This window comes from Protomyctophum parallelum, assembly GCF_964188405.1.
Source record: "Protomyctophum parallelum genome assembly, chromosome: 6".
Classification (NCBI taxonomy): domain Eukaryota; kingdom Metazoa; phylum Chordata; class Actinopteri; order Myctophiformes; family Myctophidae; genus Protomyctophum; species Protomyctophum parallelum.
The window spans coordinates 18,185,821-18,206,884 of record NC_139701.1 but is presented as its reverse complement, the minus strand read 5'-3'; the positions used below and the strand labels follow the sequence as shown (position 1 = coordinate 18,206,884).

Genomic DNA, 21,064 nt, shown 5'->3' with positions numbered 1-21,064 from the left:
TGCTTAGTGGCCAACAGTATAAGACTGAGGTTGTACTGGTTGCGTGTCCGTGTTTCTATGTTCAGGGTGTTGCTGAAAATGAGCACTTGTGCTCAGCTACTACCCTTGGTAAATGAAGGGGGGGGGGGGGGGGGGATTAGAAAATAAATTCAACAGATATGTATATTTAAAAAAAGATAGTTTAATAAACACTCAAAGGCAGGCCATGACCCATTTTCTCTAATGAGGTGAAATAATGTCAACTTTGTCAAGGTTTGACAGATTCCCAAAACATTTATACAGTATAAAAGGTACTTAAAAGGATAGTTCACCCACAAAATTACTTCAATAGATTACTCACACCATGGAGTTCAACGAAAATGTTTTGTCACATTCCAAAGCCCAATAATTTGATGGCATGGCTGTTTCGGTCATCAAATTATTGGCTTAGGAATGCAACAAAAAAACATCTGTGAATTCAAGGCTTCATGGGGCAAGTAGTCGATGGAAAAGGAGTCATTTTGTTGGCTGAACTATCCCTTTAACTAGCTTGTCGATAAAAACAAGAAGCACTAGTCTGGCACTGGAAGAAAGCCACTAGCTAGTGGGTTGGACTGTTCTGATTTGAGTTATCAACAGCTGTAGCTCACACAGCTTGGAATCCAGCCATTGTGGCCGTGGGGAGGCGGTGTTGGCATGGCCCTCAGTGAGAGCCCCCAGGGTCTTCAAAGCACTCTCTGCTGTCTGGATGCAGTGTCTGTACTCCTCCTCGGTGATGGTCTCCTGCCGCGCTCTCTTTGAACAGGGCTGAGAGAACGACACACGTGTCACATGATTACACTTGAAGAAACATCTGTCTTTCTGTCTGACTTAACCACTTAAGCCCTATTCAGTAAATGTAAAAATAAATAGATCCACAAGCTGACAACACGCCACAATGCATTGTGAGCTTATAGATCTATTGTTTTGTCATTTTCACCTATAATGACAGGCCCAAAATAGAGATGCCAGGTTTAAAGTGGAAGTTTAAAGTTAAAGGACCACTTCACCACTTTTCAACCTATCTTTATATACCGGGTAATAGGTCCTCACTAATCATGAAAAAATGGTGCAATTTTTTCTACTCTGTGTCTCATAGGAGGGCTGTGGGCAGTTCAGAAACCGTCTTCCAGTGACATCATCGATGGGAAATACAAGCTAATAGAAACTGCAGGCTTTCTAGTCCTGAAAAGTTGCAATGCGAAAATGGAAGCCATCGTTCTCACGATAATGAAAATCTAAATATTTTTGTAAACAACAATCTTGTTTAAAAAAAGGTCTGCCTAATGATGATGTCACAGGAAGACGGTTTCTAAACTGCCCACAGCCGTCCTATGAGACAGACTGAGTAGAAATAAATCGTGCCATTTTTTCATGATTATTAGTGAGGACCTATTATATGAAGGTTGACAAGTGGTGAAGTGGTCCTTTACTGGCTGTGATGGAATTGCTAGACAAAGTCTCGCTTTTACCAGCTGAATCATATGTTGATCTGGATGAATACAGTATAATCCAAGTTTTAGTCACAAAGGAAATGTGTTATAAAAAATGTAATATGACTTTAACGCAATCAACAGAAACAGCTCAGTATTTGAGAAATGAAAAGCTGCATGGCGAGAAAGTTGACGTTTTGAATCGTTAACTCCTAACCCTAAACAGTTACCAGTGAGGTGCTCTTCGAGAGCATGACACATGACGTAACCCACAAAGCGCTCCAGTGGAGTAGCAACAGTATAAGAACTGTTAGAACCGATGAGTGCAACAGATTAGGTTAGCGTGATGTGATTGTGAACTATATGGATGTGAAGCAGGAGGCTTCTTTAAAAGATCATTATGCTACTCACCTCCTCTGTGTCAGTGGAGGCCAGAACAGCGGAACTGCTTTCAACAGTTTTGTTATTACTCTCCAGCCACTCATTGTGTTGCTCAATAACTGGCGTCTCCAACCTGAGTCTCTCTCTCCGCGCCTCCGCCACTTCCTGGCCATTTATTGTCTACAAGAAAAGTATTGCCAGTAAATGCCATTGTTCTATTGCTGTCTGTTATCCCATCAAACAGACAGATCATCCTAATGAAACGTGCTGGCACCGATTACCTTGCTTAGATAATTCACAACTTTGTTTTTGGTGTCCTCCTCCAACAAGCTCTGGGAGATCACAGCTTCATGATTTGTGATCTAGAACATCAGGATACCACATTCTTCACTCCACCACCAATATATAGTTTTTATTTTTTCTCTTGTAAATATAATATATGTGTCAAGATATGTATTAATTTCCCCAGTATTACTTCTGCAAACTGAGCAAAGGCCTCCAGGGCGTGTTGGTGCAGCAGCCACGATGTCTCAGCCAGCAGGGCTCCAAACAGACTACTGAGCCTGGGCAAGGCCTGGTTCTGAGGGACAAAGTCATAAATAATAGTAAGCTATGAAATGACAATACTCATCCACAAAAGGTTACAGGGAGCCTTTTGTGGTCATATGAGATTTCTGTCACCACTACATTTCTACAAAACAGAAGTGGGGGAGTAATTTCACCTTTAAGCAGGACAGTGATCACAGCGAAGCACAAGGCCAATGCAAAGCAGGAGTGGTTAAACAACAAAAGGTAACTAAACTGCCAAGTCAAAGTCCAGATCTAAATCCTATCAAGAATCTGGCAGTTTGAAAATATGCCTTCTATGATCCATCCAACCAACCAGAACCACCAGGAGCAAAATCTACCAAGATGAATTGGGAAAATGGCTATCTTTCAAGGCTAAATATATGGAATCTCTAGTAATGGTCCTTGTTTTTAGTACCTGGCTCTCATGAGAGATGAAAATCTTCCCTAGAGAGGCCATAAACTCCAGGGCAGCCAGCACCACCTCATCGGGACACTTCGGAGACACCAGTGCACGGACACACACCAAAGCCTGACACACAAAAAAGGAACAAAGACAATCTGTAGTAGTCATCCGAAGTTTTTGACATTAATATGACATGTGTAACAGGCAGTAGTGGCACACCTGACATATGACTTGAGGTTCGATGCTTTTGACCAACATGGCAGATATGGACAGGAGCAGTCGCAGCGTGCACTGCAATACAGGGTGAGTCTCCACCTAAAAGCGTCAAAGGGTGAAGGGGACAATCATGATACAGAAAAAGAGTTTCGAGGTATTATTACTTTACTGGAGTACTTCCAATCTTCAGTACTTTTACTCTACCACTACATAGAGGCAAATATTAAAAAAAAAAACTACAATTATTTGTACTAGTTACTTTGTAGATTTTGATTATTATTACAAACATAACCCATTACCCTCTTCAGCCCTATACCATTTGCAAATAGGCGATTTGTCTACATTTTATACATTGGAAAACTTGTGAAACGGGACACCAATACCTTCACTCTAGTAAAATTTGATTAACGGATTTGTAATTGCAACAGTGTTTATGCATTGCAGTAGTTACTTTTACTTAAGTAAGTAATGCGAGAACTCTTTCCACTACCGACCGTGTATATATTTAATGTTGATGTCCGTTCGTGCGTGCGTGGCCCTTACCTGCAAAGGACACATGCGTAACCAGAGCTGTGTGACTACCCTCAGCGTGGACAACACACACTGCTCCTCAGGCGGTGATCCACCTCGAGCCACCACTAAGAGGAGCGACAGTACCCCATTCTGGACACCAGAGGGAGATCATAATGACACACATGCACCATAATACAGTCTAATGTTTCATGGGAATTAGTTTCTTTTTCTCAAAAATCACATATTAGTATGCTGATAGTGTCCAACTTCCAAGTCTTTTTAATTCTGCTAACCAGACGGTATGAACTGTCAACTGCGCCATCTCTTAAAAATAACAATGAAAGAGGGTGGGATGATAGCAGGTCTACAAGATCAAGACTGTGACCTGCAATCATTTGTCCACATTTTTCCAGAACATGTATCCATTTCAAGACATACAAAACTGTCTTCGGTTTCTTGCGCAAACCAGATAATTGCATGAATTGAAAACTATAATTCTTGGAACTTGTTTTAATCTAATTGAAGTGCCAGAGAGAGGGCCCAGGGGGGGGGGGGGGGGGGACGGCTTTCCAGAAATGTGTAAGATCAGGTCAAAGCGTCGACCACAGGACAATAAACTACCCTCATCAGTCACATTCCTTTGATTGTATAAACTTTCTGGCACACATCGTATTTGACCTGAGTAACCATCCACACCCCTCTGGCATCTCCAAGAGAAAGATGATGAGGCGCATTAGTAAACACCATTTGATACCGCCAGACCACCTCCTCCTCTACAACCACCGGAAGATCAAGGTCAATAATAATGTCCCTCTTACTCTATTGGTCTATTTCAGCAGCATTTCTAAGGCCAGTAGACCAAGCCTGAATGATGTACATGAAAAACACTTCTACATGCTCAGACTGCGTTGTCATGAGCATGTATCACATTGGTGGAAACATCGGTAATCGATGGTCTAGGACAGTGGTTCCCAAAGTGGGGCCCTTGAGGGAGTATCAGGGGGTCCCCAGCTAAATGATAGTTAGGAACCAAATGGACCCTTACGGGTCTGTAACTCTGTGTACAAATGTTTGTACACTCTCAAGAGTTAAATTAAGTTTGATTTTACAAAATACATTGGGGTCCCAGAGATAGAAATGCCATTAAATTGGGGACCGTTGACTAATTCAGGTCAAACCGGGGGGCGCTTGACATGAAAATGGTTGAAAGTCACTGCTACTGCTAGAGCCACAAAAATCTTCTCTTATGGGGGTCCTTGGCATATATCTTCAAACGGGGGGTCCGCAGGCTAATGATTATCATTTTGTGGGTCCTCGACATGAAAAAGTTTGGGAACCATTGGTCTAGGACAGGTTTTATTGCATTTATTTATTTTTTATTTATTTTTCTACCCCGGAACAGTGCTATAAATGATGACGCATCAATGTTGATGTTATAGCGGAGGAAGAGGTTTCCGATCGGAGCTAGAAATTCCCCAGAAAGGGGAGTTAAAATCTCAAGAATGAGAAGTTCACCTGATTAGCTAGCCTGATTATCAGACTGTAGCTTTCTTGAAGCTTGAAGAGATGCAGTCCACTCAGAGAGTGGGGGGGGGTCTTTGGGCTGGATCCAGGCTACTGATTAGCTGGTTGAGTCATCATTATTAGGAAATGTGCCCAGTGGACCACTATTTCAGTTAAATAATGCCTTGGCTAAGGCTTGATATTTTTGTTTCACTTGTATTGTTCAACAAATTAAATCAGGTTTAAAATTCATTATTTAATTTAAAGCTTTTTCTCCCACACGGATGGACTACATTTAACAATGTATTTAATGTATGTATGCATTTTATTTATGTATTAACATTTTAAACCCTTTTCCCATGGACCACCTGCAGACCTATATATGCCATGGACCACTAGTAGTCTCATGGACCATTAGTTGAGCAACATTGGGATGCATAGACATGGGGTGCATAGCAAGTGTTACCAAAAAACAAATCTTATCCCAATATCTCCTCACTACAGTGGTCACCAGGTTGATTCTTAGTCAGGGTGGTGGTGGTCCCTGGTTCACAATCTGAATCAGAGGAAAACCCTTGGTCTAGGGGTCTCCAAATTCGAGATTAGACCTACTGTAACAATATGGCATCTGTTAGGCTCTACCATCTTCTCATGCTTTTAAACTGACCTCAAGTGTCACTGTCCATTAGCACCAATTATACCAGGTCTCCCTCACCACTTTATCCAGCTGGCCCAGTTTGTGTCCCCCGCCCTGCCAGTCTTTCAGGACTTGCTGGGTCAGGCCGATTATGTCCGACTCGACACGGTGGCGAACATCGTGCGAGAGGGCTCTGAGGAGGACATGCTGCCACACTGTCAGGTTCTCCATCTGAGAGGGAGGGAAGCGCTCCACCAACTCCATCTAAAAGAAGCAGAAACATGCATAACCCATTTAGACCAGAGTTAAAAACATTCACGTTGAAAGAATATATATTCAAAGATTTGCACCACATTTTTACGATTTTTCAAATATATCAGACCTACAAGCTCGTATGAGCTTGTAGATCTGATATTTTTCAATAGCTAAATTATAACATAATGTTTAAAACACCAAAAGGGGTTCCCGCCCAAAATGGGATAAGGGAGATTACCAGGAATGTTGTTCAGTTGGTCACACTATTTATTACCATAATGATAGCAGTATTAATAACATCATCTTTGATCAGTGTACAGCAACTTGATAATCCTGATGATGCACACACCCACGCACACATGATGCACACAATTCAACTTCACCCAATTCCATTTAAGATTTAAAATAGGTTTCTATACTGGCCGTCGTCCTAAAAACAGCACGAGGAACAGTTCAATCTCATTATGAAATGAGTAATATCCACATCCTGAACCTTATTGTGACTTTAACTCTGAGGAAACGGGTTGACGGGTGTAAGTGGTTAAGTGTGAATTGAGAAAAGGGACTTCCCAGTGGCGTCACTGACCTGGTGGCTGGGGGTCATGAGGAACACCAGCCTTCTGAGCAGCAGGCCCAGGTGGACCTCCTGATGACAACCCTCACCACATACTTTCAGCTGAAGGAGGACGAGAGAGAAGCAGGCCAATGTTAACACATTTAAAGCCATTTAGGCAAAAACTAGGAAAAGAAACTGTGACACGGCTCTTGAAACATTTCCGCTGCTTGATTTGACCCTTCACTAGCATGAAATACAGTATGCTTTTCTGCTAACCGGAGCATCTCTCTAGCTTTTTATTGACCTCCTAATATCCTGCCTCACCTCATATCACAGGGGTACTCAACTGGCGGACCACGGTCCACGACCGGACCGCAGACCACCTCTCTGCAGACCCTAGGCAAAAAGATATATATATATATATATATATTTTTTTGCATCAGGTCAGGCCAGCAAAAAATAATCTCTCCTAAGCTCAGGCCAGGCCAGCCACAGTCAATTTCAATTCAATTCAGGCAGTGTGTGTGTCTTATGTTAATGAAGGGAAGAAGTTAATAATATAAATAACATCAGATGGTACATTTCTCATGTGAAATTGCTGCAAAGGCCCCCAAAATGTCCCCCAAGGGCCCCCAAAATTCTGGCGTGCGCGCGCAGTGAGATTTGGATTTCCACTCCGGGCCTGCACTCTGCACCCCATTATTGGTTGGTTGGAAGGGGATCTGATTTGTATAAGCTTGGCTTGACAATACTAAACGGGCATAGAGCCCCGCTCTCCGATGGACGCCGCGCATGGGACCGGACCTCGGTCTTATTCATATTATTTGTGGACCTTCATCATTTCTAGTTGAGGACCCCTGTCATATCACTTCATCTGAGCTTCAATTCGGAGATAAACGGCTAATACAGGAGTCTATGGAGCGCGCTTCATCACTATGCAACTTTTTATTTTTTTGCCCGTTCCAAGATGCCTATGCGGTGCATTGTCGCAGTCCTCTTGGGCAGACCTGTCGTTGATCCAGGCGAAGTAGTCTCCGTCACTCTCCCCGTCTCACCTTTAGTCTTTTGAATAAAATTCCATTTAGTTTTAGTCATAATTTGAAATCTGAAATGTTAACTAAATATCATAACATTTTAGTCAACAAAATCTACAGTTGATTTTGTTGATGAAAACTGTTATTTTGGCAGGCCTTGGTGGCAGCTTTTTACACTTGGTTGCATGCTGAAAATAGCCGATCTACAAGCACACAAGGCGTTTTGTCAATATATTTAGTCTTAGTCATCGTAGCTTAGTTTTTATTATCAGTCAGTAAAAAAAGGCAGTCAACGAACATTTTTCGTCATAGATTTAGTTTCCGAAATAAACAATGTGGAGGCCAGGAGCCGCGGCATTGGGAGAGGATTGGAAACGTGTGATTTTCAGCTTATTCTGACTATGGACAGGTGTCCCTGTCTCCTTCAAGTTCAATAACACCAATAATATTGTCACCTAATATTGTCACCTCTGTTGGTGACAGACCACAAAGCAGAGTGAGCCCACTAACCCACTCCTCACTCCCCATAGAGAAGGAGTACGGGATTTGGTAATTGGTATTTTAGTGTGTGCATACAGTAGGGAATGGTCATAGACAGGAAGTTATGTGAAAATTGGTGATAGCATAGCCACAATTTCACTTAAGTAAGGTCCCATTCCATCAGTTCACCCAATATTATGATCGGTTGACTTGGTCTATAATAAAAAGTCTACACAGTACTGTATATCAGAGGTGGTCAGTGTTAAATCCACATGGAAATATATATACCAGTAAGACGCCCTGAGGGCGAGGTCAGGTGCACGCAGCCGCCTGGGTGACGGCAGATGGCAGACTGCTGGGCGAGCGCTGGCGCTTTGGCATGGGGGTCAGATCAATATATGGAATGAATTCTGTACTGGCCATATGAGTGTCTTGAGTGTGGGTTTGTCAAATCAACTTATGGAATGTCAGAACAGGTCAGCTCCATATGGAGAAGGGTTTGAGGTCAGATGTATTGTTCCATATACTCCATATATGCAGATATGGTGATCTAAGGGTCTCCATGATGTCACTAGGCATGACCATAATATGGAGGCGTGATGTCACAAGGCATGACCATATATGGAGGCGTGGGTGACTAACTAACTAACGGACGGACGGAGGTAACTAACGGATGCAGGTTCTCATAGTAAATGCGACCTACGGTCGAAATTAAAAAGTCAAATATATTACAAATTACTGAGATTTTAATTAACAATGTAACAGTACTTTACCTTTGTGCTTTAAAGAATGTCACGAGTATGTGTAACTACTAGTATGTATCATAAGATCTGGTCATCCGTCTTATCTTCCCAAATTAGCCTTCAGTCATCAAATCTTTGAGAAACCCTGGTCTATATGATATACGTACATGACATATTCAAGTACATTTTTCCTTGTCAGCTATTGTGCTACAATGCTCTACAACAGTAGGACTTTAACGCTCATCTAAACAGACTTTCACTCAGCCATCTCATATTGTTGTTATCCACCCACCAGTTTGGCGATGAGGACAGTGTGGTGCAGACAAAGTTCGGCTGTCCCGTACCTGTGGACAAACAGTATATGATCAGCAGTGAAATACAGTTTACACAGACAGACTTGTCAAACATTTTTTATTTTTATTTAAGATTTGGTTTAGACTTTTTAGACTTTATTGATAGATACAAGAGAAGAATGACAGGAAAGAGGCAGAGAGAGACGGGGGGAGACATGCAGCAAAGGTCGTCATGAACGGGACTCGAACACACAACACTCTGTCAGGCCAGAGCCTATATGTGGCATGCGCCTGGACCGCTAGGCCTGCGGGCGCGCCACACATATGATATTTAGGCATGTATGTACAGTAGCAGACAGTCTTATCCAGAGTGACTTACAAAGTGCAAGATCTGAGGAAGTGCCATCATCAACATTTGCCAACGGTGTAATTGGTCATGGTATTACAGGATATGTGGAGTAGACACGCAAAATCGCAAATATGCTTGTACTGGAAGTGCCCGACAGGATAGTATCCTGTCGGGCACTTCCAGTACAAGCATATCCTGAGGGATAACATTTAATTCAGGCATGTTTACATTATAGAGTAATTAGTAAACACTTAAGTGTTTCCCAGAATAAAGAGTATAAATATTAATAATAATACATTAGGGAATACATACAATACAGGATTAAATATTTTTTTTAGAATAATAGTGAGAAAAAGAGTGAGACAATAACATGGAAGGTACAAGAGTGGAACCGTGATCAAAGAAATACAAACTGTAATAATCAAAATGACAATAAAGGGATTTCCTATAAAAGTAGGAAGAATAACTATTAGCCTAGCCTGATTGAATAAACACTGATTGTTTCTTGATTTATTAATTATTAAAAATAAAAAAAATTACACTTATACTTGCATAATTGGGATATTTGATTTCATCCCATCACGCTGAGTGAAGACTTGAAATTATTATGAATCTCACTTTAAAGCTGTTAAAGTTAGGTCATTATGACAAATACTGTACATATTCCTTGAAAATGTTGAGGATAACAATAAAATGTAAAGAAAAGATAATAATCATTATGGCTAGTGCTACACGATTCTTAATCAAATGTGAATCTCGATTTTCCTCCACAAGAATTGAGATCACGATTATCATTGTAAACAGTTACAATGTAGCAGCCTATAGTTGTATAGTAAATGGTAAATGGCGCAAAGCACTTCTGCATTACATTCACATTACATTACATTCACACACACCGGGCGACGGCGGTGGAACTGGAAACCATGCAAGGAACCAAACTGCCCATAAGGAGAAGATAGGTGTTCAGTGTCTTGCTAAAGACAATTCTTTCTGACCTTCCCATTCCCAAGTAGTCGCTCTTTCACCTGAGCTACTACTTGGCCACCCTTGGCTTACAGTATATGATGCTCTATAGGCGAGTCCTGTATATCCTAGTTCTTCAACGGTAATTTAGTGATAATTCTTCAAAGATGGGTTGTTCCTGCAACTGCCTTATACAAATACTTGGCTATGAAGTGGTTTAAAAATCTCACCGTGCCATGAAGCACCACATGTCTGATGCCAGGAGGGACGTCTGAGTGTCAGCCTGCAGCACCGCCTCCACCAAACAGAGCTCCTGGGACAGAGGGGGAGAGGCGGACGCAGGGATATATCAGAAAATATTAGATGGCAATAATGAAAGGAAAAGTAAAAAGCCCAACAGCCCATTATGAAAGGCAGGAAATCTGAAGGAAAAACAACATCCAAATAAAAGAATGTTATCCAGAATGGCTCGAAAGACCAACAACAAATTACCACTCGACAATGTTATTAGTCACGTTAATGGTATCTCCTTAAGCCATATTTCATACTTTATGGAACGACTGAAAAATATGCTTACGCTTGCATACAGTGGGTTCCTAGCGTAAGACACAAGGAAGTGGTGCGAATGTGCCTTAAAGAATGTTCCCATGCCTACAAATTTAGGTCCCACTCCCAGACTGACTTGGTTTTGTCCAAGAGAGTGGTTAACACAACAACTCACATAATTGTTCCACCATAGAGAAAACTAGACAAAGTGCCAATCGGCACAGGTCTCCACCAGGGCAGGTCAGGTTGTGGCCTCATGGTGGCGCTATAACAGGCTGTTGAGGAAGATTTGGGCCGGAGGTTGGTGTTGGAGGGATGCAGGTACAATGTTTTTCCATGTGTGCATACATAAGTTGTATACAGATCGATGCAGTTATAGCTAAAAACAGGAATTGGCCTGTTATAGCGCCACCGTGAGGCTGATTTTGAGGAAAAAATTGTGGCATGTCGTCCTCGGCCTAGTGAAAATGTGCGTGTATAATTTAAGGGAAATTGCACACTGTGTTTGTGATTTGTGGGCTTTTTTCGAAATGGACGAATCGTGTGAGCTTTGAAAGCCAATCTTAGCCAATCAGGATGGAAGATGGGAAATGGTGCCGCTCCGTGTTGATCACATGACTATGGAGATCATGTGTACCGATTTGCGTGAAATTTGGATAAAATCTGAAGGAGTAATAATAGAAAATGTGTTTTACATATGTCAGCCTCCTGGTGGCGCTGTAAAGAGCAGATGTGAAAAATTCCAGGCAAAGGTTTTTCCTTGGCCTCTAGGGAGTTGGCATACAAAGTTATCCACAGATCCGTGCAGTTATAGGTAAAAACACTTTTGGGCCAGTTATAGCTCCACCTTGAGGCTGAGTTGAAATTGTTCATGTGGCATTTCGTCCTCGGCCTAGTGGGAATGTGGGTGCACAATTTCACGGAAATCACGCGATGTGTTCATGATTTGCAGCATTTTGTTTTTAACTGAGCACTCCTGTGAAATTTGGAAGCCAATCTTAACCAATCAGGATGGAGTCTGAGAAATCTGAAAGACCGGTTTCGTTGAATGGCTCTAGAGAGACTGTGTACCAATTTGCGTGATGTTTGGACAAAATCTGTAGGTGTACTGTGCAAAAACTTGTTTTGCACAAAGCGGCCTCCTGGTGGCGCTATAACAGGCCGTTCTGGAAAGTTTGGGGCAGAGGTTCATCGTTGGCATCCAGGGAGTGTGTGTGCAAAATTTGGCATCGACCGGGTTAACGGTGGCCGAGATTAGCTGCTCACGGACAGACACACACACACACACACACACACACACACACACGGACGGACGGACGGACACACAGACGGACGGAGTGCAAAACATACTCTCCCCACATGCCTTCGGCCTGGTGGAGACAACAAAGTGTGTTGTCCTTACCAGTGTGGGGAAAAAAGCTGGGGGCAGGGCGGCTACACTGGCACAGAGCTGCACACACACATGGTGGTGCAGGGTGACTGTACCCTGGGCCTGACCTTTCATCATGACCCCTGGTAACATCACAGGTACTCTTCGCTCCACGCAACATCGTTGAAAACTCTTGAGCACAGCCTGGAAGAGTGGGAGCCTTGGAAACATAAGAGATACAATTTGTGGCCTGGTTATACTAAATGTTATCATTTTCAAAAAGCACCAATGTTCCTGAGGTTATTCTGAAGATTTACGATTAAAAAACTAACTAGAAAGAAATAGCTTTCAAATGCAACTTTTAAAAGCACAAGTGAATAAATTAACTACTGTGTATCACAAATTTCTACACTCTCTTAACTCACTATTATCTATATTAAACATTTGGATTTGTAAGACTTCTCAGATTTTCTGATAAGCACTACTCTGGAATCTGGACTGACTCACTCTGGCCAGACGAGCTCACATATTGAGTTATTTTTATTCAAAACGAAACCCAAAAATTCCAAATTGGTGTTATCCTAAAGGAAATTAGCATTTTAGTGCTTTGACGGGACCCGGGTAATTACCTGGGAGTATCCTCTGAGAATTCGCTGCCCTTATGCCAGAGCTGCATCACCTCCTCTGGCTGGGAAGGCAGCTGGGATAGGACACTAGCCAGCAGAAGACAATGGGGAAGCTCAAACTCAGGACCAAACCCTGTGTTTAAACATAAAAGGCAATGGTCAGGCAAATCGGAAGGTATTGTATCCTTGCGTGTGAATATATGGTTGGTTGGCAGTCAGCCACTCGCACTCCGATAACAGATTTCCTTTTAATGAAAAGTTTGCATGCTTGGAGCAGCAGTGAACGTCACATGGGTCACATTCAAGTGACACATTTATTAATGCCAGAGACTGCCAGAGTTGTCGGACTGCATTGTGCCCCCATTTTTTACATCAAAGAGTAAGGTCGGCAACCTTATTTCCGCAAACAACTCTGTTGTTTACTTAACAGATGCATGAACAGTGGCACTGGAGGCAGGATCATGTCATATTATTCCATCTCAGAAGGGAAGCAGAGCCATCATCCATGGCATACAACATGAACAAGAGGTAAGCTGAGTACAAGCCCTCCTACGCAGCAAAATCCAGAGTGAAAATCTAACTCAGCCAGCCGGGAGGACTCACCACTGGGCAAAACACCCTGTATGCCAAGAAAGCAGTTGGCCTAGAAGAATTCTTCCAAGGACAAGAGAATCAGCTGTCACATCACAGGTTTACACGTACAGGTGTAAAGAACAAAAGAAGTGGGTGAAATTATTTTTTTCATGCATGTGGATAGATTTTTCAAAGTACTGAAAAGGGTAGCCATTCTACTTTGCTGGAAATGTGGACGTAACATACAGTACAGGTTGTGGACGTAATGTACAGGTTGTGTTGTAGCTATGTGACGTACAGTCCGTTGTTCTGTACCAGTGTGCCTGCCAATTAGTGACAGGTCTACAAATATCTCGGAACGTGTCACAATTCAGAACTCGGTTCAATAAATTCCCACCAACTGCAGATTTTGCTGTGTACTCACGCTGGTCAAGTTGGAGGACAACCTCGGCAAAGGGCCGTAGTGGAAGAAGCTGGGAGAGTAAAGCCTCCATGGGAACCAGGGCAGCCACGTTCAGCTCCTCCGAGAGAGGAGAGGGAATAGCCAGGGCACCGAGGCTAGGAGGAAACTTACTGGGAGAAGACAAACATACTATTCATGTTCAGTTCACCTGTTTTTATAATATATAATATACATACTATATAGCATAGTAAGTGCTTATTATTACTATTATTTTATTAAACTAACAGGGATCTCCCCGTCTCTCTAGTGCTTTATTAAACAAATACTGCATTTTCAAGTTGGGATATAATCATTTTAACCAGTCAGGAGAGATAAGGATAAATAAGTGAAACTGCCGAACTGGAAGTAATTACACACAAAATAATGAGCAGACAACGTTCAAACTTGAATACTGGTAAAGTTGAAGTTGATAAATGGGTACCGACTGACCTACGACTACGAGTCAACAACGTTCATTATTGTTGAAGCCCTACACTGGTGAAACGGAATATAATGTGCGGACTTTCCCTTTTTCTTCATCTGATGTAAGCCTGTCGCCTTCCACTGTCAATGGTCAGACAGGAAGGATATGACTGATCACTTTCTGGGAACCTGTAGTAAATAGGCGCCTCTGCTTCTGTGGCCTTGTGGTTAGAGTGTCGGCCCTGCGACTGGGAGGTCGGGGTTCAATCCCCGGCCGGGTCATACCAAAGACTAAAAATGGGACCCAGTGCCTCCCTGCTTGACACTCAGCATCAAGGGTTGGATTGGGGGTAAGTCCCTGCGACATACTAGCGTCATGTCCAGGGGGTCTACATCAAGCTGCCTCATGCTACAGAAACAGGAGATAGGCTCCTGACCTATGGGCCTCATGGCTCGGCAAGGCTACTTATTACTGCTTTTGTGACCTAAAATACTGGTTCCCGAATAGGCCCCCATTAAATACACATTACAGTGTGTGCATGTGTGTTTATATAATAGGCTGTAAATTAAAATGATAAACAATTCATGTGTACTGTAATAGTCAGTATTGAATGACCAACTGTATTCATTTGGGTATAAATAATTTTTGCCTCAAACCTTTACCTGGTGATCTGGAGGTAGAGTTGGTGAAAGCGGGAACAATACTTTGTCAGAAATGATTTGAATTCCTGTTGGAGAGGCAGAGTGAAGAAATTCATATTTCAATAGTTTTGATGTGTAATCAGAGTTGAAGGAAAGTTGAAAGGAAAAGCAGGGAAGAAGCAAAGAAACTAATCCTGTACCTTGATGTAATGAACTAAAGTGTTGGCAAAGAATCTGCACATCTTTGTGGTTTTCTGGAACAGCTTGTATTCTGGGCTTTGTGCAGTTTTCTTAAAACAAACAAAAAAGTAAAAAAAGACAATAAAACAAGAGCATCAACTCAGTCATCAAAACAAATCTTTTCTTTATTTCCTTTTGTTTTTAATGGCCACAGTATCTCTAGCATTATATATATATTGATGTGAAAACAAGAGTGGCAAAAACATGTGGCCATGTACCAAAACCTTCTGCAGACAAGCCCAATAGCATCGTTCTGTGTACCGGTATTTACACAATTTTTACAATACTTATTGGGCCCGTTTTAACCTTTCGTATTATTGCATGGTTACGAAAATAATCTGACAGAAAATAATAAATAGCCAGCAAGATCTCTGTGGGGGTAGTCATATCATTAATGAAGCTTTTGGACATTTATAACAGGCAATTGGTCAATATAGCTATATTGGATTGCCAGGACCATCCACAAACAGTTTGCGAATGCATATTGACCTCAGGTCTAAAGGACTAAGACTCCACAGCCTCCATCATCCCAACTTACAGAAAGTGCTATCAATATGCTTAATGGCAGCTAACATTCAAGGTACTGTAACTGTATGAATTTCCATTTCCCTGCACGCTGCACATTTGCAGTGCACCTGCTTGAACTTCCATTTCCCTGTACTAGCTCTTAGTCCTGTGATTTACTGTGTGGAATTGTGGATGTTGTCCTTTTGTATTCTATTTTTATGCATTTATTTGAGCCTGGCTGCAAAACAATTCTCTCCTTGTGGGATAATAAAGTTAACCTTAAACCTTGAAGATAACAGGACAACAAAACACAGAAATATCATCAAAACCTCACCTCTCTAAATTCCAATGTTCAAAACTCACTCAGTATAACAAATGGGTCACATTTGACCTGAAGGACATCACGAATATGACACAGAAATCCGATTGTTTTTCTTTAGTAACTAATGCTGAAAATAAAAGATTTCCCTGCGGGGATCAAATAACTATCAAATCAGTTAAGACCATGTTCAAAACAAATCATACCCTGAAGAAGGCAATTTGTTTGCTGAAATGTTGGTAACTCAATAAACAGTATTTTTTGCATCGGGACTACGAGCTGTGCAACCTCTCCTTTCTATTTTCAAGTTTGTCTCCCATGGTCAGCACCTCCCCACTATTGGTGTGCGCTCCTACCTTTTTGTTTACTTCAATACAAATTACACATCAGTTTCCTACCTGCAGACCAGCCTCTCTGATCTGTTCAGCCAGCTCCAGACAGCTGTGAAAGGATGCCAGCAGGTTGTCACACAGACTGTTGCTGATGTCACCGTGACGTAGATGCGCCTCCACCAACGACTGGTACCTTACACTCTGTCTGCACAGTGCACACATGCATGGTAAATGTACTACTGCGTTTATAATTTATATACTGTAGCACCTTTCCAGTCTTTCTAACCATTCAATGCACTTTACAATGTACCACACACACAAACACACAAGGTAACCATGCAGTGAGAGCAGGGGATCGAACCGGAAACCTTACGGCTCCCAGACGCGTCCCCGTTTTTCCTCAAGAACCTCTCCCAGTCTATGCATTGTGTATAACAAAGCAATGTCACTGGCATGGGGATCTGAGAGAGTGCCAAGATCAGTGGCAGCACTACTAACTTGATAATGCATTTCCATGTGTTGGCATGAAGTGCTATGTCCAGGTCAGAGATGACAGAGCAGATATCCAGCAGGCTGTGAATCGCTGAGGAAAAGAACACAAGTGTCTTTGATTAAACAACAAGTGATGTGCTGGACTGGTGGTATAAGAATACAAATAAATACTGCTGTTGAAAATGTTTTCATAACCATGGAGGTTTATCCATCTGTGTGTGAGCATTATGTACATGTACCCACGTGTGCACATGCACGTCTACACATACACACACCTGTGACAACATCAGTCACCTCCTCCTCTGAGGCACTGATATCCAAGGAGATCTTGTCCAGCAGCTCCATAAGTCCTTTGTGTAGGGAGTAGGCCTCCTTGAAGAGACCCTGAAGCATGTCTGCCACCAGGGACAGACGGCCACAATAAATCACCTCACTCTCCTGTTGGAAAGGATGACATTTAGTTTCAGTAAGAATTAAGACTGTTTTAATGGTTTGAATAAGGAGCTCGTTATGTTTTTATGCTTTTTCAACCAAGTGCCAGTTTGAAGTTGTGCGTATTACAAGAGTCAAGACTTCATTTTGTGCACTAAATCATTTACCTTGCAGTGCTGGAAGGTATCTCTTAGGACTTTAAGGATACAAGAGGGTAAAGTGCGAACAGTATCCAAATCAGGAATTCTCTCGAATGAGCCCACGTGACGCACACATGCAGACATCGCCTCGATTATCTGCACCATTGCCTGGAATATACAGAAATACCTAATTAAAAATGCACTTTAAGAATTAAGCAAAAACACACCTTTCACACAGTGAAGCCTAATTTACGCACCTTTGTGCAATGGCAATATATACAATATGTGTTTTGGACCAAAGCGATGAGTTCCACAATTATGCACGCATTACAAAGGCATGACATCACCTGTAGAATGTTCCTCAGTGTGGCACGCAGTGCTGTGTTCTGACTGGACAGCTCTCCAACCTGGGTTGAGATTTCCTTCAACAGGGTATCAAACATCTCGACAGCCTAGTACATATGTTACGATGCACACATTAGCACACAGAATTATTCCCAAAGAGTACAACGAATGAGAAACTGATGTTCGTCACCTTAGGTAAGACCTTAGAGAAACAGGCCTCCTCGAGCTCTTGGAGACCAATATGAGGGAGGAACATATCTGTGATAACCTTTAGTATACCTGTAGAGACAGTTATGAATGAAGCATCTCAACTGATTCTGAAATTGACCAGGTAGTCAGGCACCATTGGTTTTACTGGCATAGTCAGTTAGTCACAAGACAAGAGCTCTGAGTGTGTGATCAAATGAACTGACTTACGTATATGATCCTCCCATCTCTCAGATTTATGATGCAGAGAGTAGCAACAGCTAAGGAACACAATTATTAATTATATTTCAACAGTTAAAATGCATTATGCTGTATGCGTTTACCATGCCAGGTAAATTACAGCTGTTATAATGCTGCTGATATTTACACCACTTCACTTTACACCACAAGTTGTTGCTATTAACTTTCAAGCTGCAATGCAATTCAGAATTAATTAAATTATGTATATAATGAGTATGTTAATAATTAGGGCTGTCAAATTAACTGAGTTAATTCATTTGTGAGATTAATTTGATTAAAAATGTTAACGCAATTAATCCATACATGCCATAAGCCCAACCCCATCGACTGCACTGTCTAGCCCTATCTGGATGGCAACACATGTTGGTTATAGTGCCATAAAATGCACAATTTACATAGGCAGAGGCTCAAATCACATAGCACGGCAACGGGTGAGAAACACCATCCTACCACACTGGATTTGTTATAAAGAATAAAATATACATATTACATACATATGTATGTTAAAGGTATCCACCTTCTGACATTTATCTTACCATTCCCACAACAATATACAGAAAAAAATAATAATAATAATGGGATGAATCTAGAGTTGCAAATTTCAAATACCTGTTACCCTCCATTTTTATTAAACAAAAGCTTGGCAGATTGAAAGAGGATAATACAATCTTGGCCTAGAGCTGCAATGTTGGTGAGTTTAATGTCGTTTAATACAAGCAGATCGCAAAAGGGAAATTGGATGAATGGAGGGTATTGCAACTCTAGATTCATCCCATTATTCTGCAAATTGCAGAATGGCACATTCGTACTTAGTGCCTGAAGCTTATAAGGGCAAAGGCTCCCCTGGAGTTTGGAAGAGCAGCAGAAGTTATAGCCCTAGAACGGCTCTTGTTGTTACATACAGTATGTACAGTATTTCACATACAAGAGCCATAGAACACAGCCATATATTTGTGGTAGACCGTTGCATGTGCGGCATAAATGTGATAAATGCTCCGTTTGTACTCACCCATTAAATTATTCCAAAGACGTGGAGTGAAAAATGGTCCTCTAGTTTTATATCCATGTGAAAGTTCTGGCACAAAACGCGTATTTAGTGAATTATCTCCACTTTTTCAAGAGATGCACACGGACATCTTTCTCTCCGCGCGAGGGGGGGCACTGGAATATCGATGAACCGATTTTAGATACTTCCTGTTGTCATCACAAATTCACCGGAGAAACACAAAAGTTTGGGTCACACAATTGGCAGGTGCTTTGCGATAGGTGCTGGGTAATTAATCACACCACCTGCCAATTGTGTGACCGCAAACTTTTGTGTTTCTCCGGTCAATTTGTGATGACAACAGGAAGTATCTAAAATCGTCCCCTCGCTGGAGAGAAAGGCGTCCGTGTGCATCTCTTGAAAAAGTGGAGATAATTCACTAAATACGCGTTTTGTGCCAGAACTTTCACATGGATATAAAACTAGAGGACCATTTTTCACTCCACGTCTTTGGAATAATTTAATGGGTGAGTACAAACGGAGCATTTATCACATTCATGCCGCACATGGTAACGGTCTACCACAAATATATGGCTGTGTTCTATGGCTCTTGTATGTGAAATACTGTACATACTGTATGTAACAACAAGAGCCGTTCTAGGGCTACAGAAGTTAGTGCTCCTGCTCCCTCTACACTTCAACAAATTGTATTTCTTTCCTCCAATACTTGGTTGTGGTGGATACTGGATAGTGTATAGCCCGGCTAGATAGTTAGTGTAGTGCATAATGTATGTCCTATAGTGTCAAGCGAGTCAGCAGTCTCAGCACTTTAAAGGATATAGTAAGTTTGGGCAGGACAGATGTCAGTTCTTGACGACAGGTGTCCTGACTCCACTGGACCACCTCCTCCAACAGAGTGGTCTGCGACATCTCGACACCCACAGATGGTCTACTCTATTAAATAACATACAGAACTTGTTGTCAGTCAATGAGAAAAATAGCTATTATCTCATGAATTATGCCATTAGCCATTATCAGCCTTGGGTAAAACAGCTGGGTATATTTGCGATTTCAGCATGGCAAGCTAGCCTTGTTTTGCTAACGCTATTTCAGATAGCAAAACAATACTCACCTTAAAAGCAAGCGAGTAGTTCTCCGTTTAGAATTCCTGGGAGTTCCTCTACGTTAGGTTCCATTTGCCGCAAACGTTGTTATTTTGTTTATTAATTTTAAAATGTTTAAGTGTGTATATATCAATAATGCTGCCACCGGTGAGTGAGTTGTTGTTTGTGACGGATGTAACCCAACATTCATAGCGCGCGCTTGTTTGTGTCACATGTGACGTTGCGGGCGTGTTTACGTATCTATCAGGTCTGTGATTGGTCGTTACCTTAGAGTATATATACTCTATGGTCGTTACTAGAAGTTCTAGTCTTCTTCTTCTTCTTCTTCTCTGAGTTTTATGGCGGATCGCAACCAACATAAAGGTGCATACCGCCACCTACTGTACAAGAGTATGTAACATCATGTCAATTTCCTATTGCTATTTAGCCTATATCCTACTACTCAGGTTTGTAGTATATAAAAATGCAGTGCCTTCCTCACCATAGCTACACCCTTTCCCTCTGTTCCAAGGATCCCTGACAAATCCCATTCCCGTCCTGCATCATTTACTTTGTCCTTCAGTTGTGCTCTTTCCTCTATCTATCACAGTTCATTAAAACAGGCTCAACATTCTCTGTTTCCCCACAACTTCCACATTTATTGCTTTCTGCCTTATGGTAAAAAGTTACTGTTTTTTGTACCTTGTAATACCCTCGTCCTTTTGGGTCTTCGTCCCACCTTCTCTGCCAGATT

The 21,064-nt window shown here is 41.8% G+C and overlaps 1 protein-coding gene across 2 annotated transcripts; it reads right to left on the bottom strand.

The window, feature by feature from the left end:
- Nucleotides 1–254: 254 nt before the first annotated feature.
- Nucleotides 255–20,479, bottom strand: firrm (fignl1 interacting regulator of recombination and mitosis). 2 transcript variants are annotated; one of them, XM_083767473.1, is made up of 25 exons: nt 20,340–20,479; nt 20,048–20,161; nt 18,193–18,232; nt 17,966–18,054; nt 17,778–17,882; nt 17,458–17,598; nt 17,134–17,296; nt 16,865–16,949; nt 16,433–16,571; nt 15,169–15,258; nt 14,990–15,054; nt 13,886–14,034; nt 12,892–13,021; nt 12,296–12,482; nt 10,578–10,660; nt 9,035–9,086; nt 6,516–6,605; nt 5,753–5,938; nt 3,565–3,684; nt 3,025–3,120; nt 2,818–2,931; nt 2,308–2,412; nt 2,114–2,194; nt 1,863–2,012; nt 255–786 (listed from the first exon to the last, which is right to left on the bottom strand). In XM_083767473.1, exons 2-25 carry the CDS (start codon nt 20,135–20,137, stop codon nt 577–579), a joined length of 2,760 nt encoding a protein of 919 aa, XP_083623599.1. In that variant the 5' UTR covers nt 20,138–20,161; nt 20,340–20,479; the 3' UTR covers nt 255–576. The 2 variants fall into 2 exon arrangements, with proteins under 2 accessions (XP_083623599.1, XP_083623600.1); XM_083767474.1 differs by having other exon boundaries at nt 20,048–20,156.
- Nucleotides 20,480–21,064: the final 585 nt, after the last annotated feature.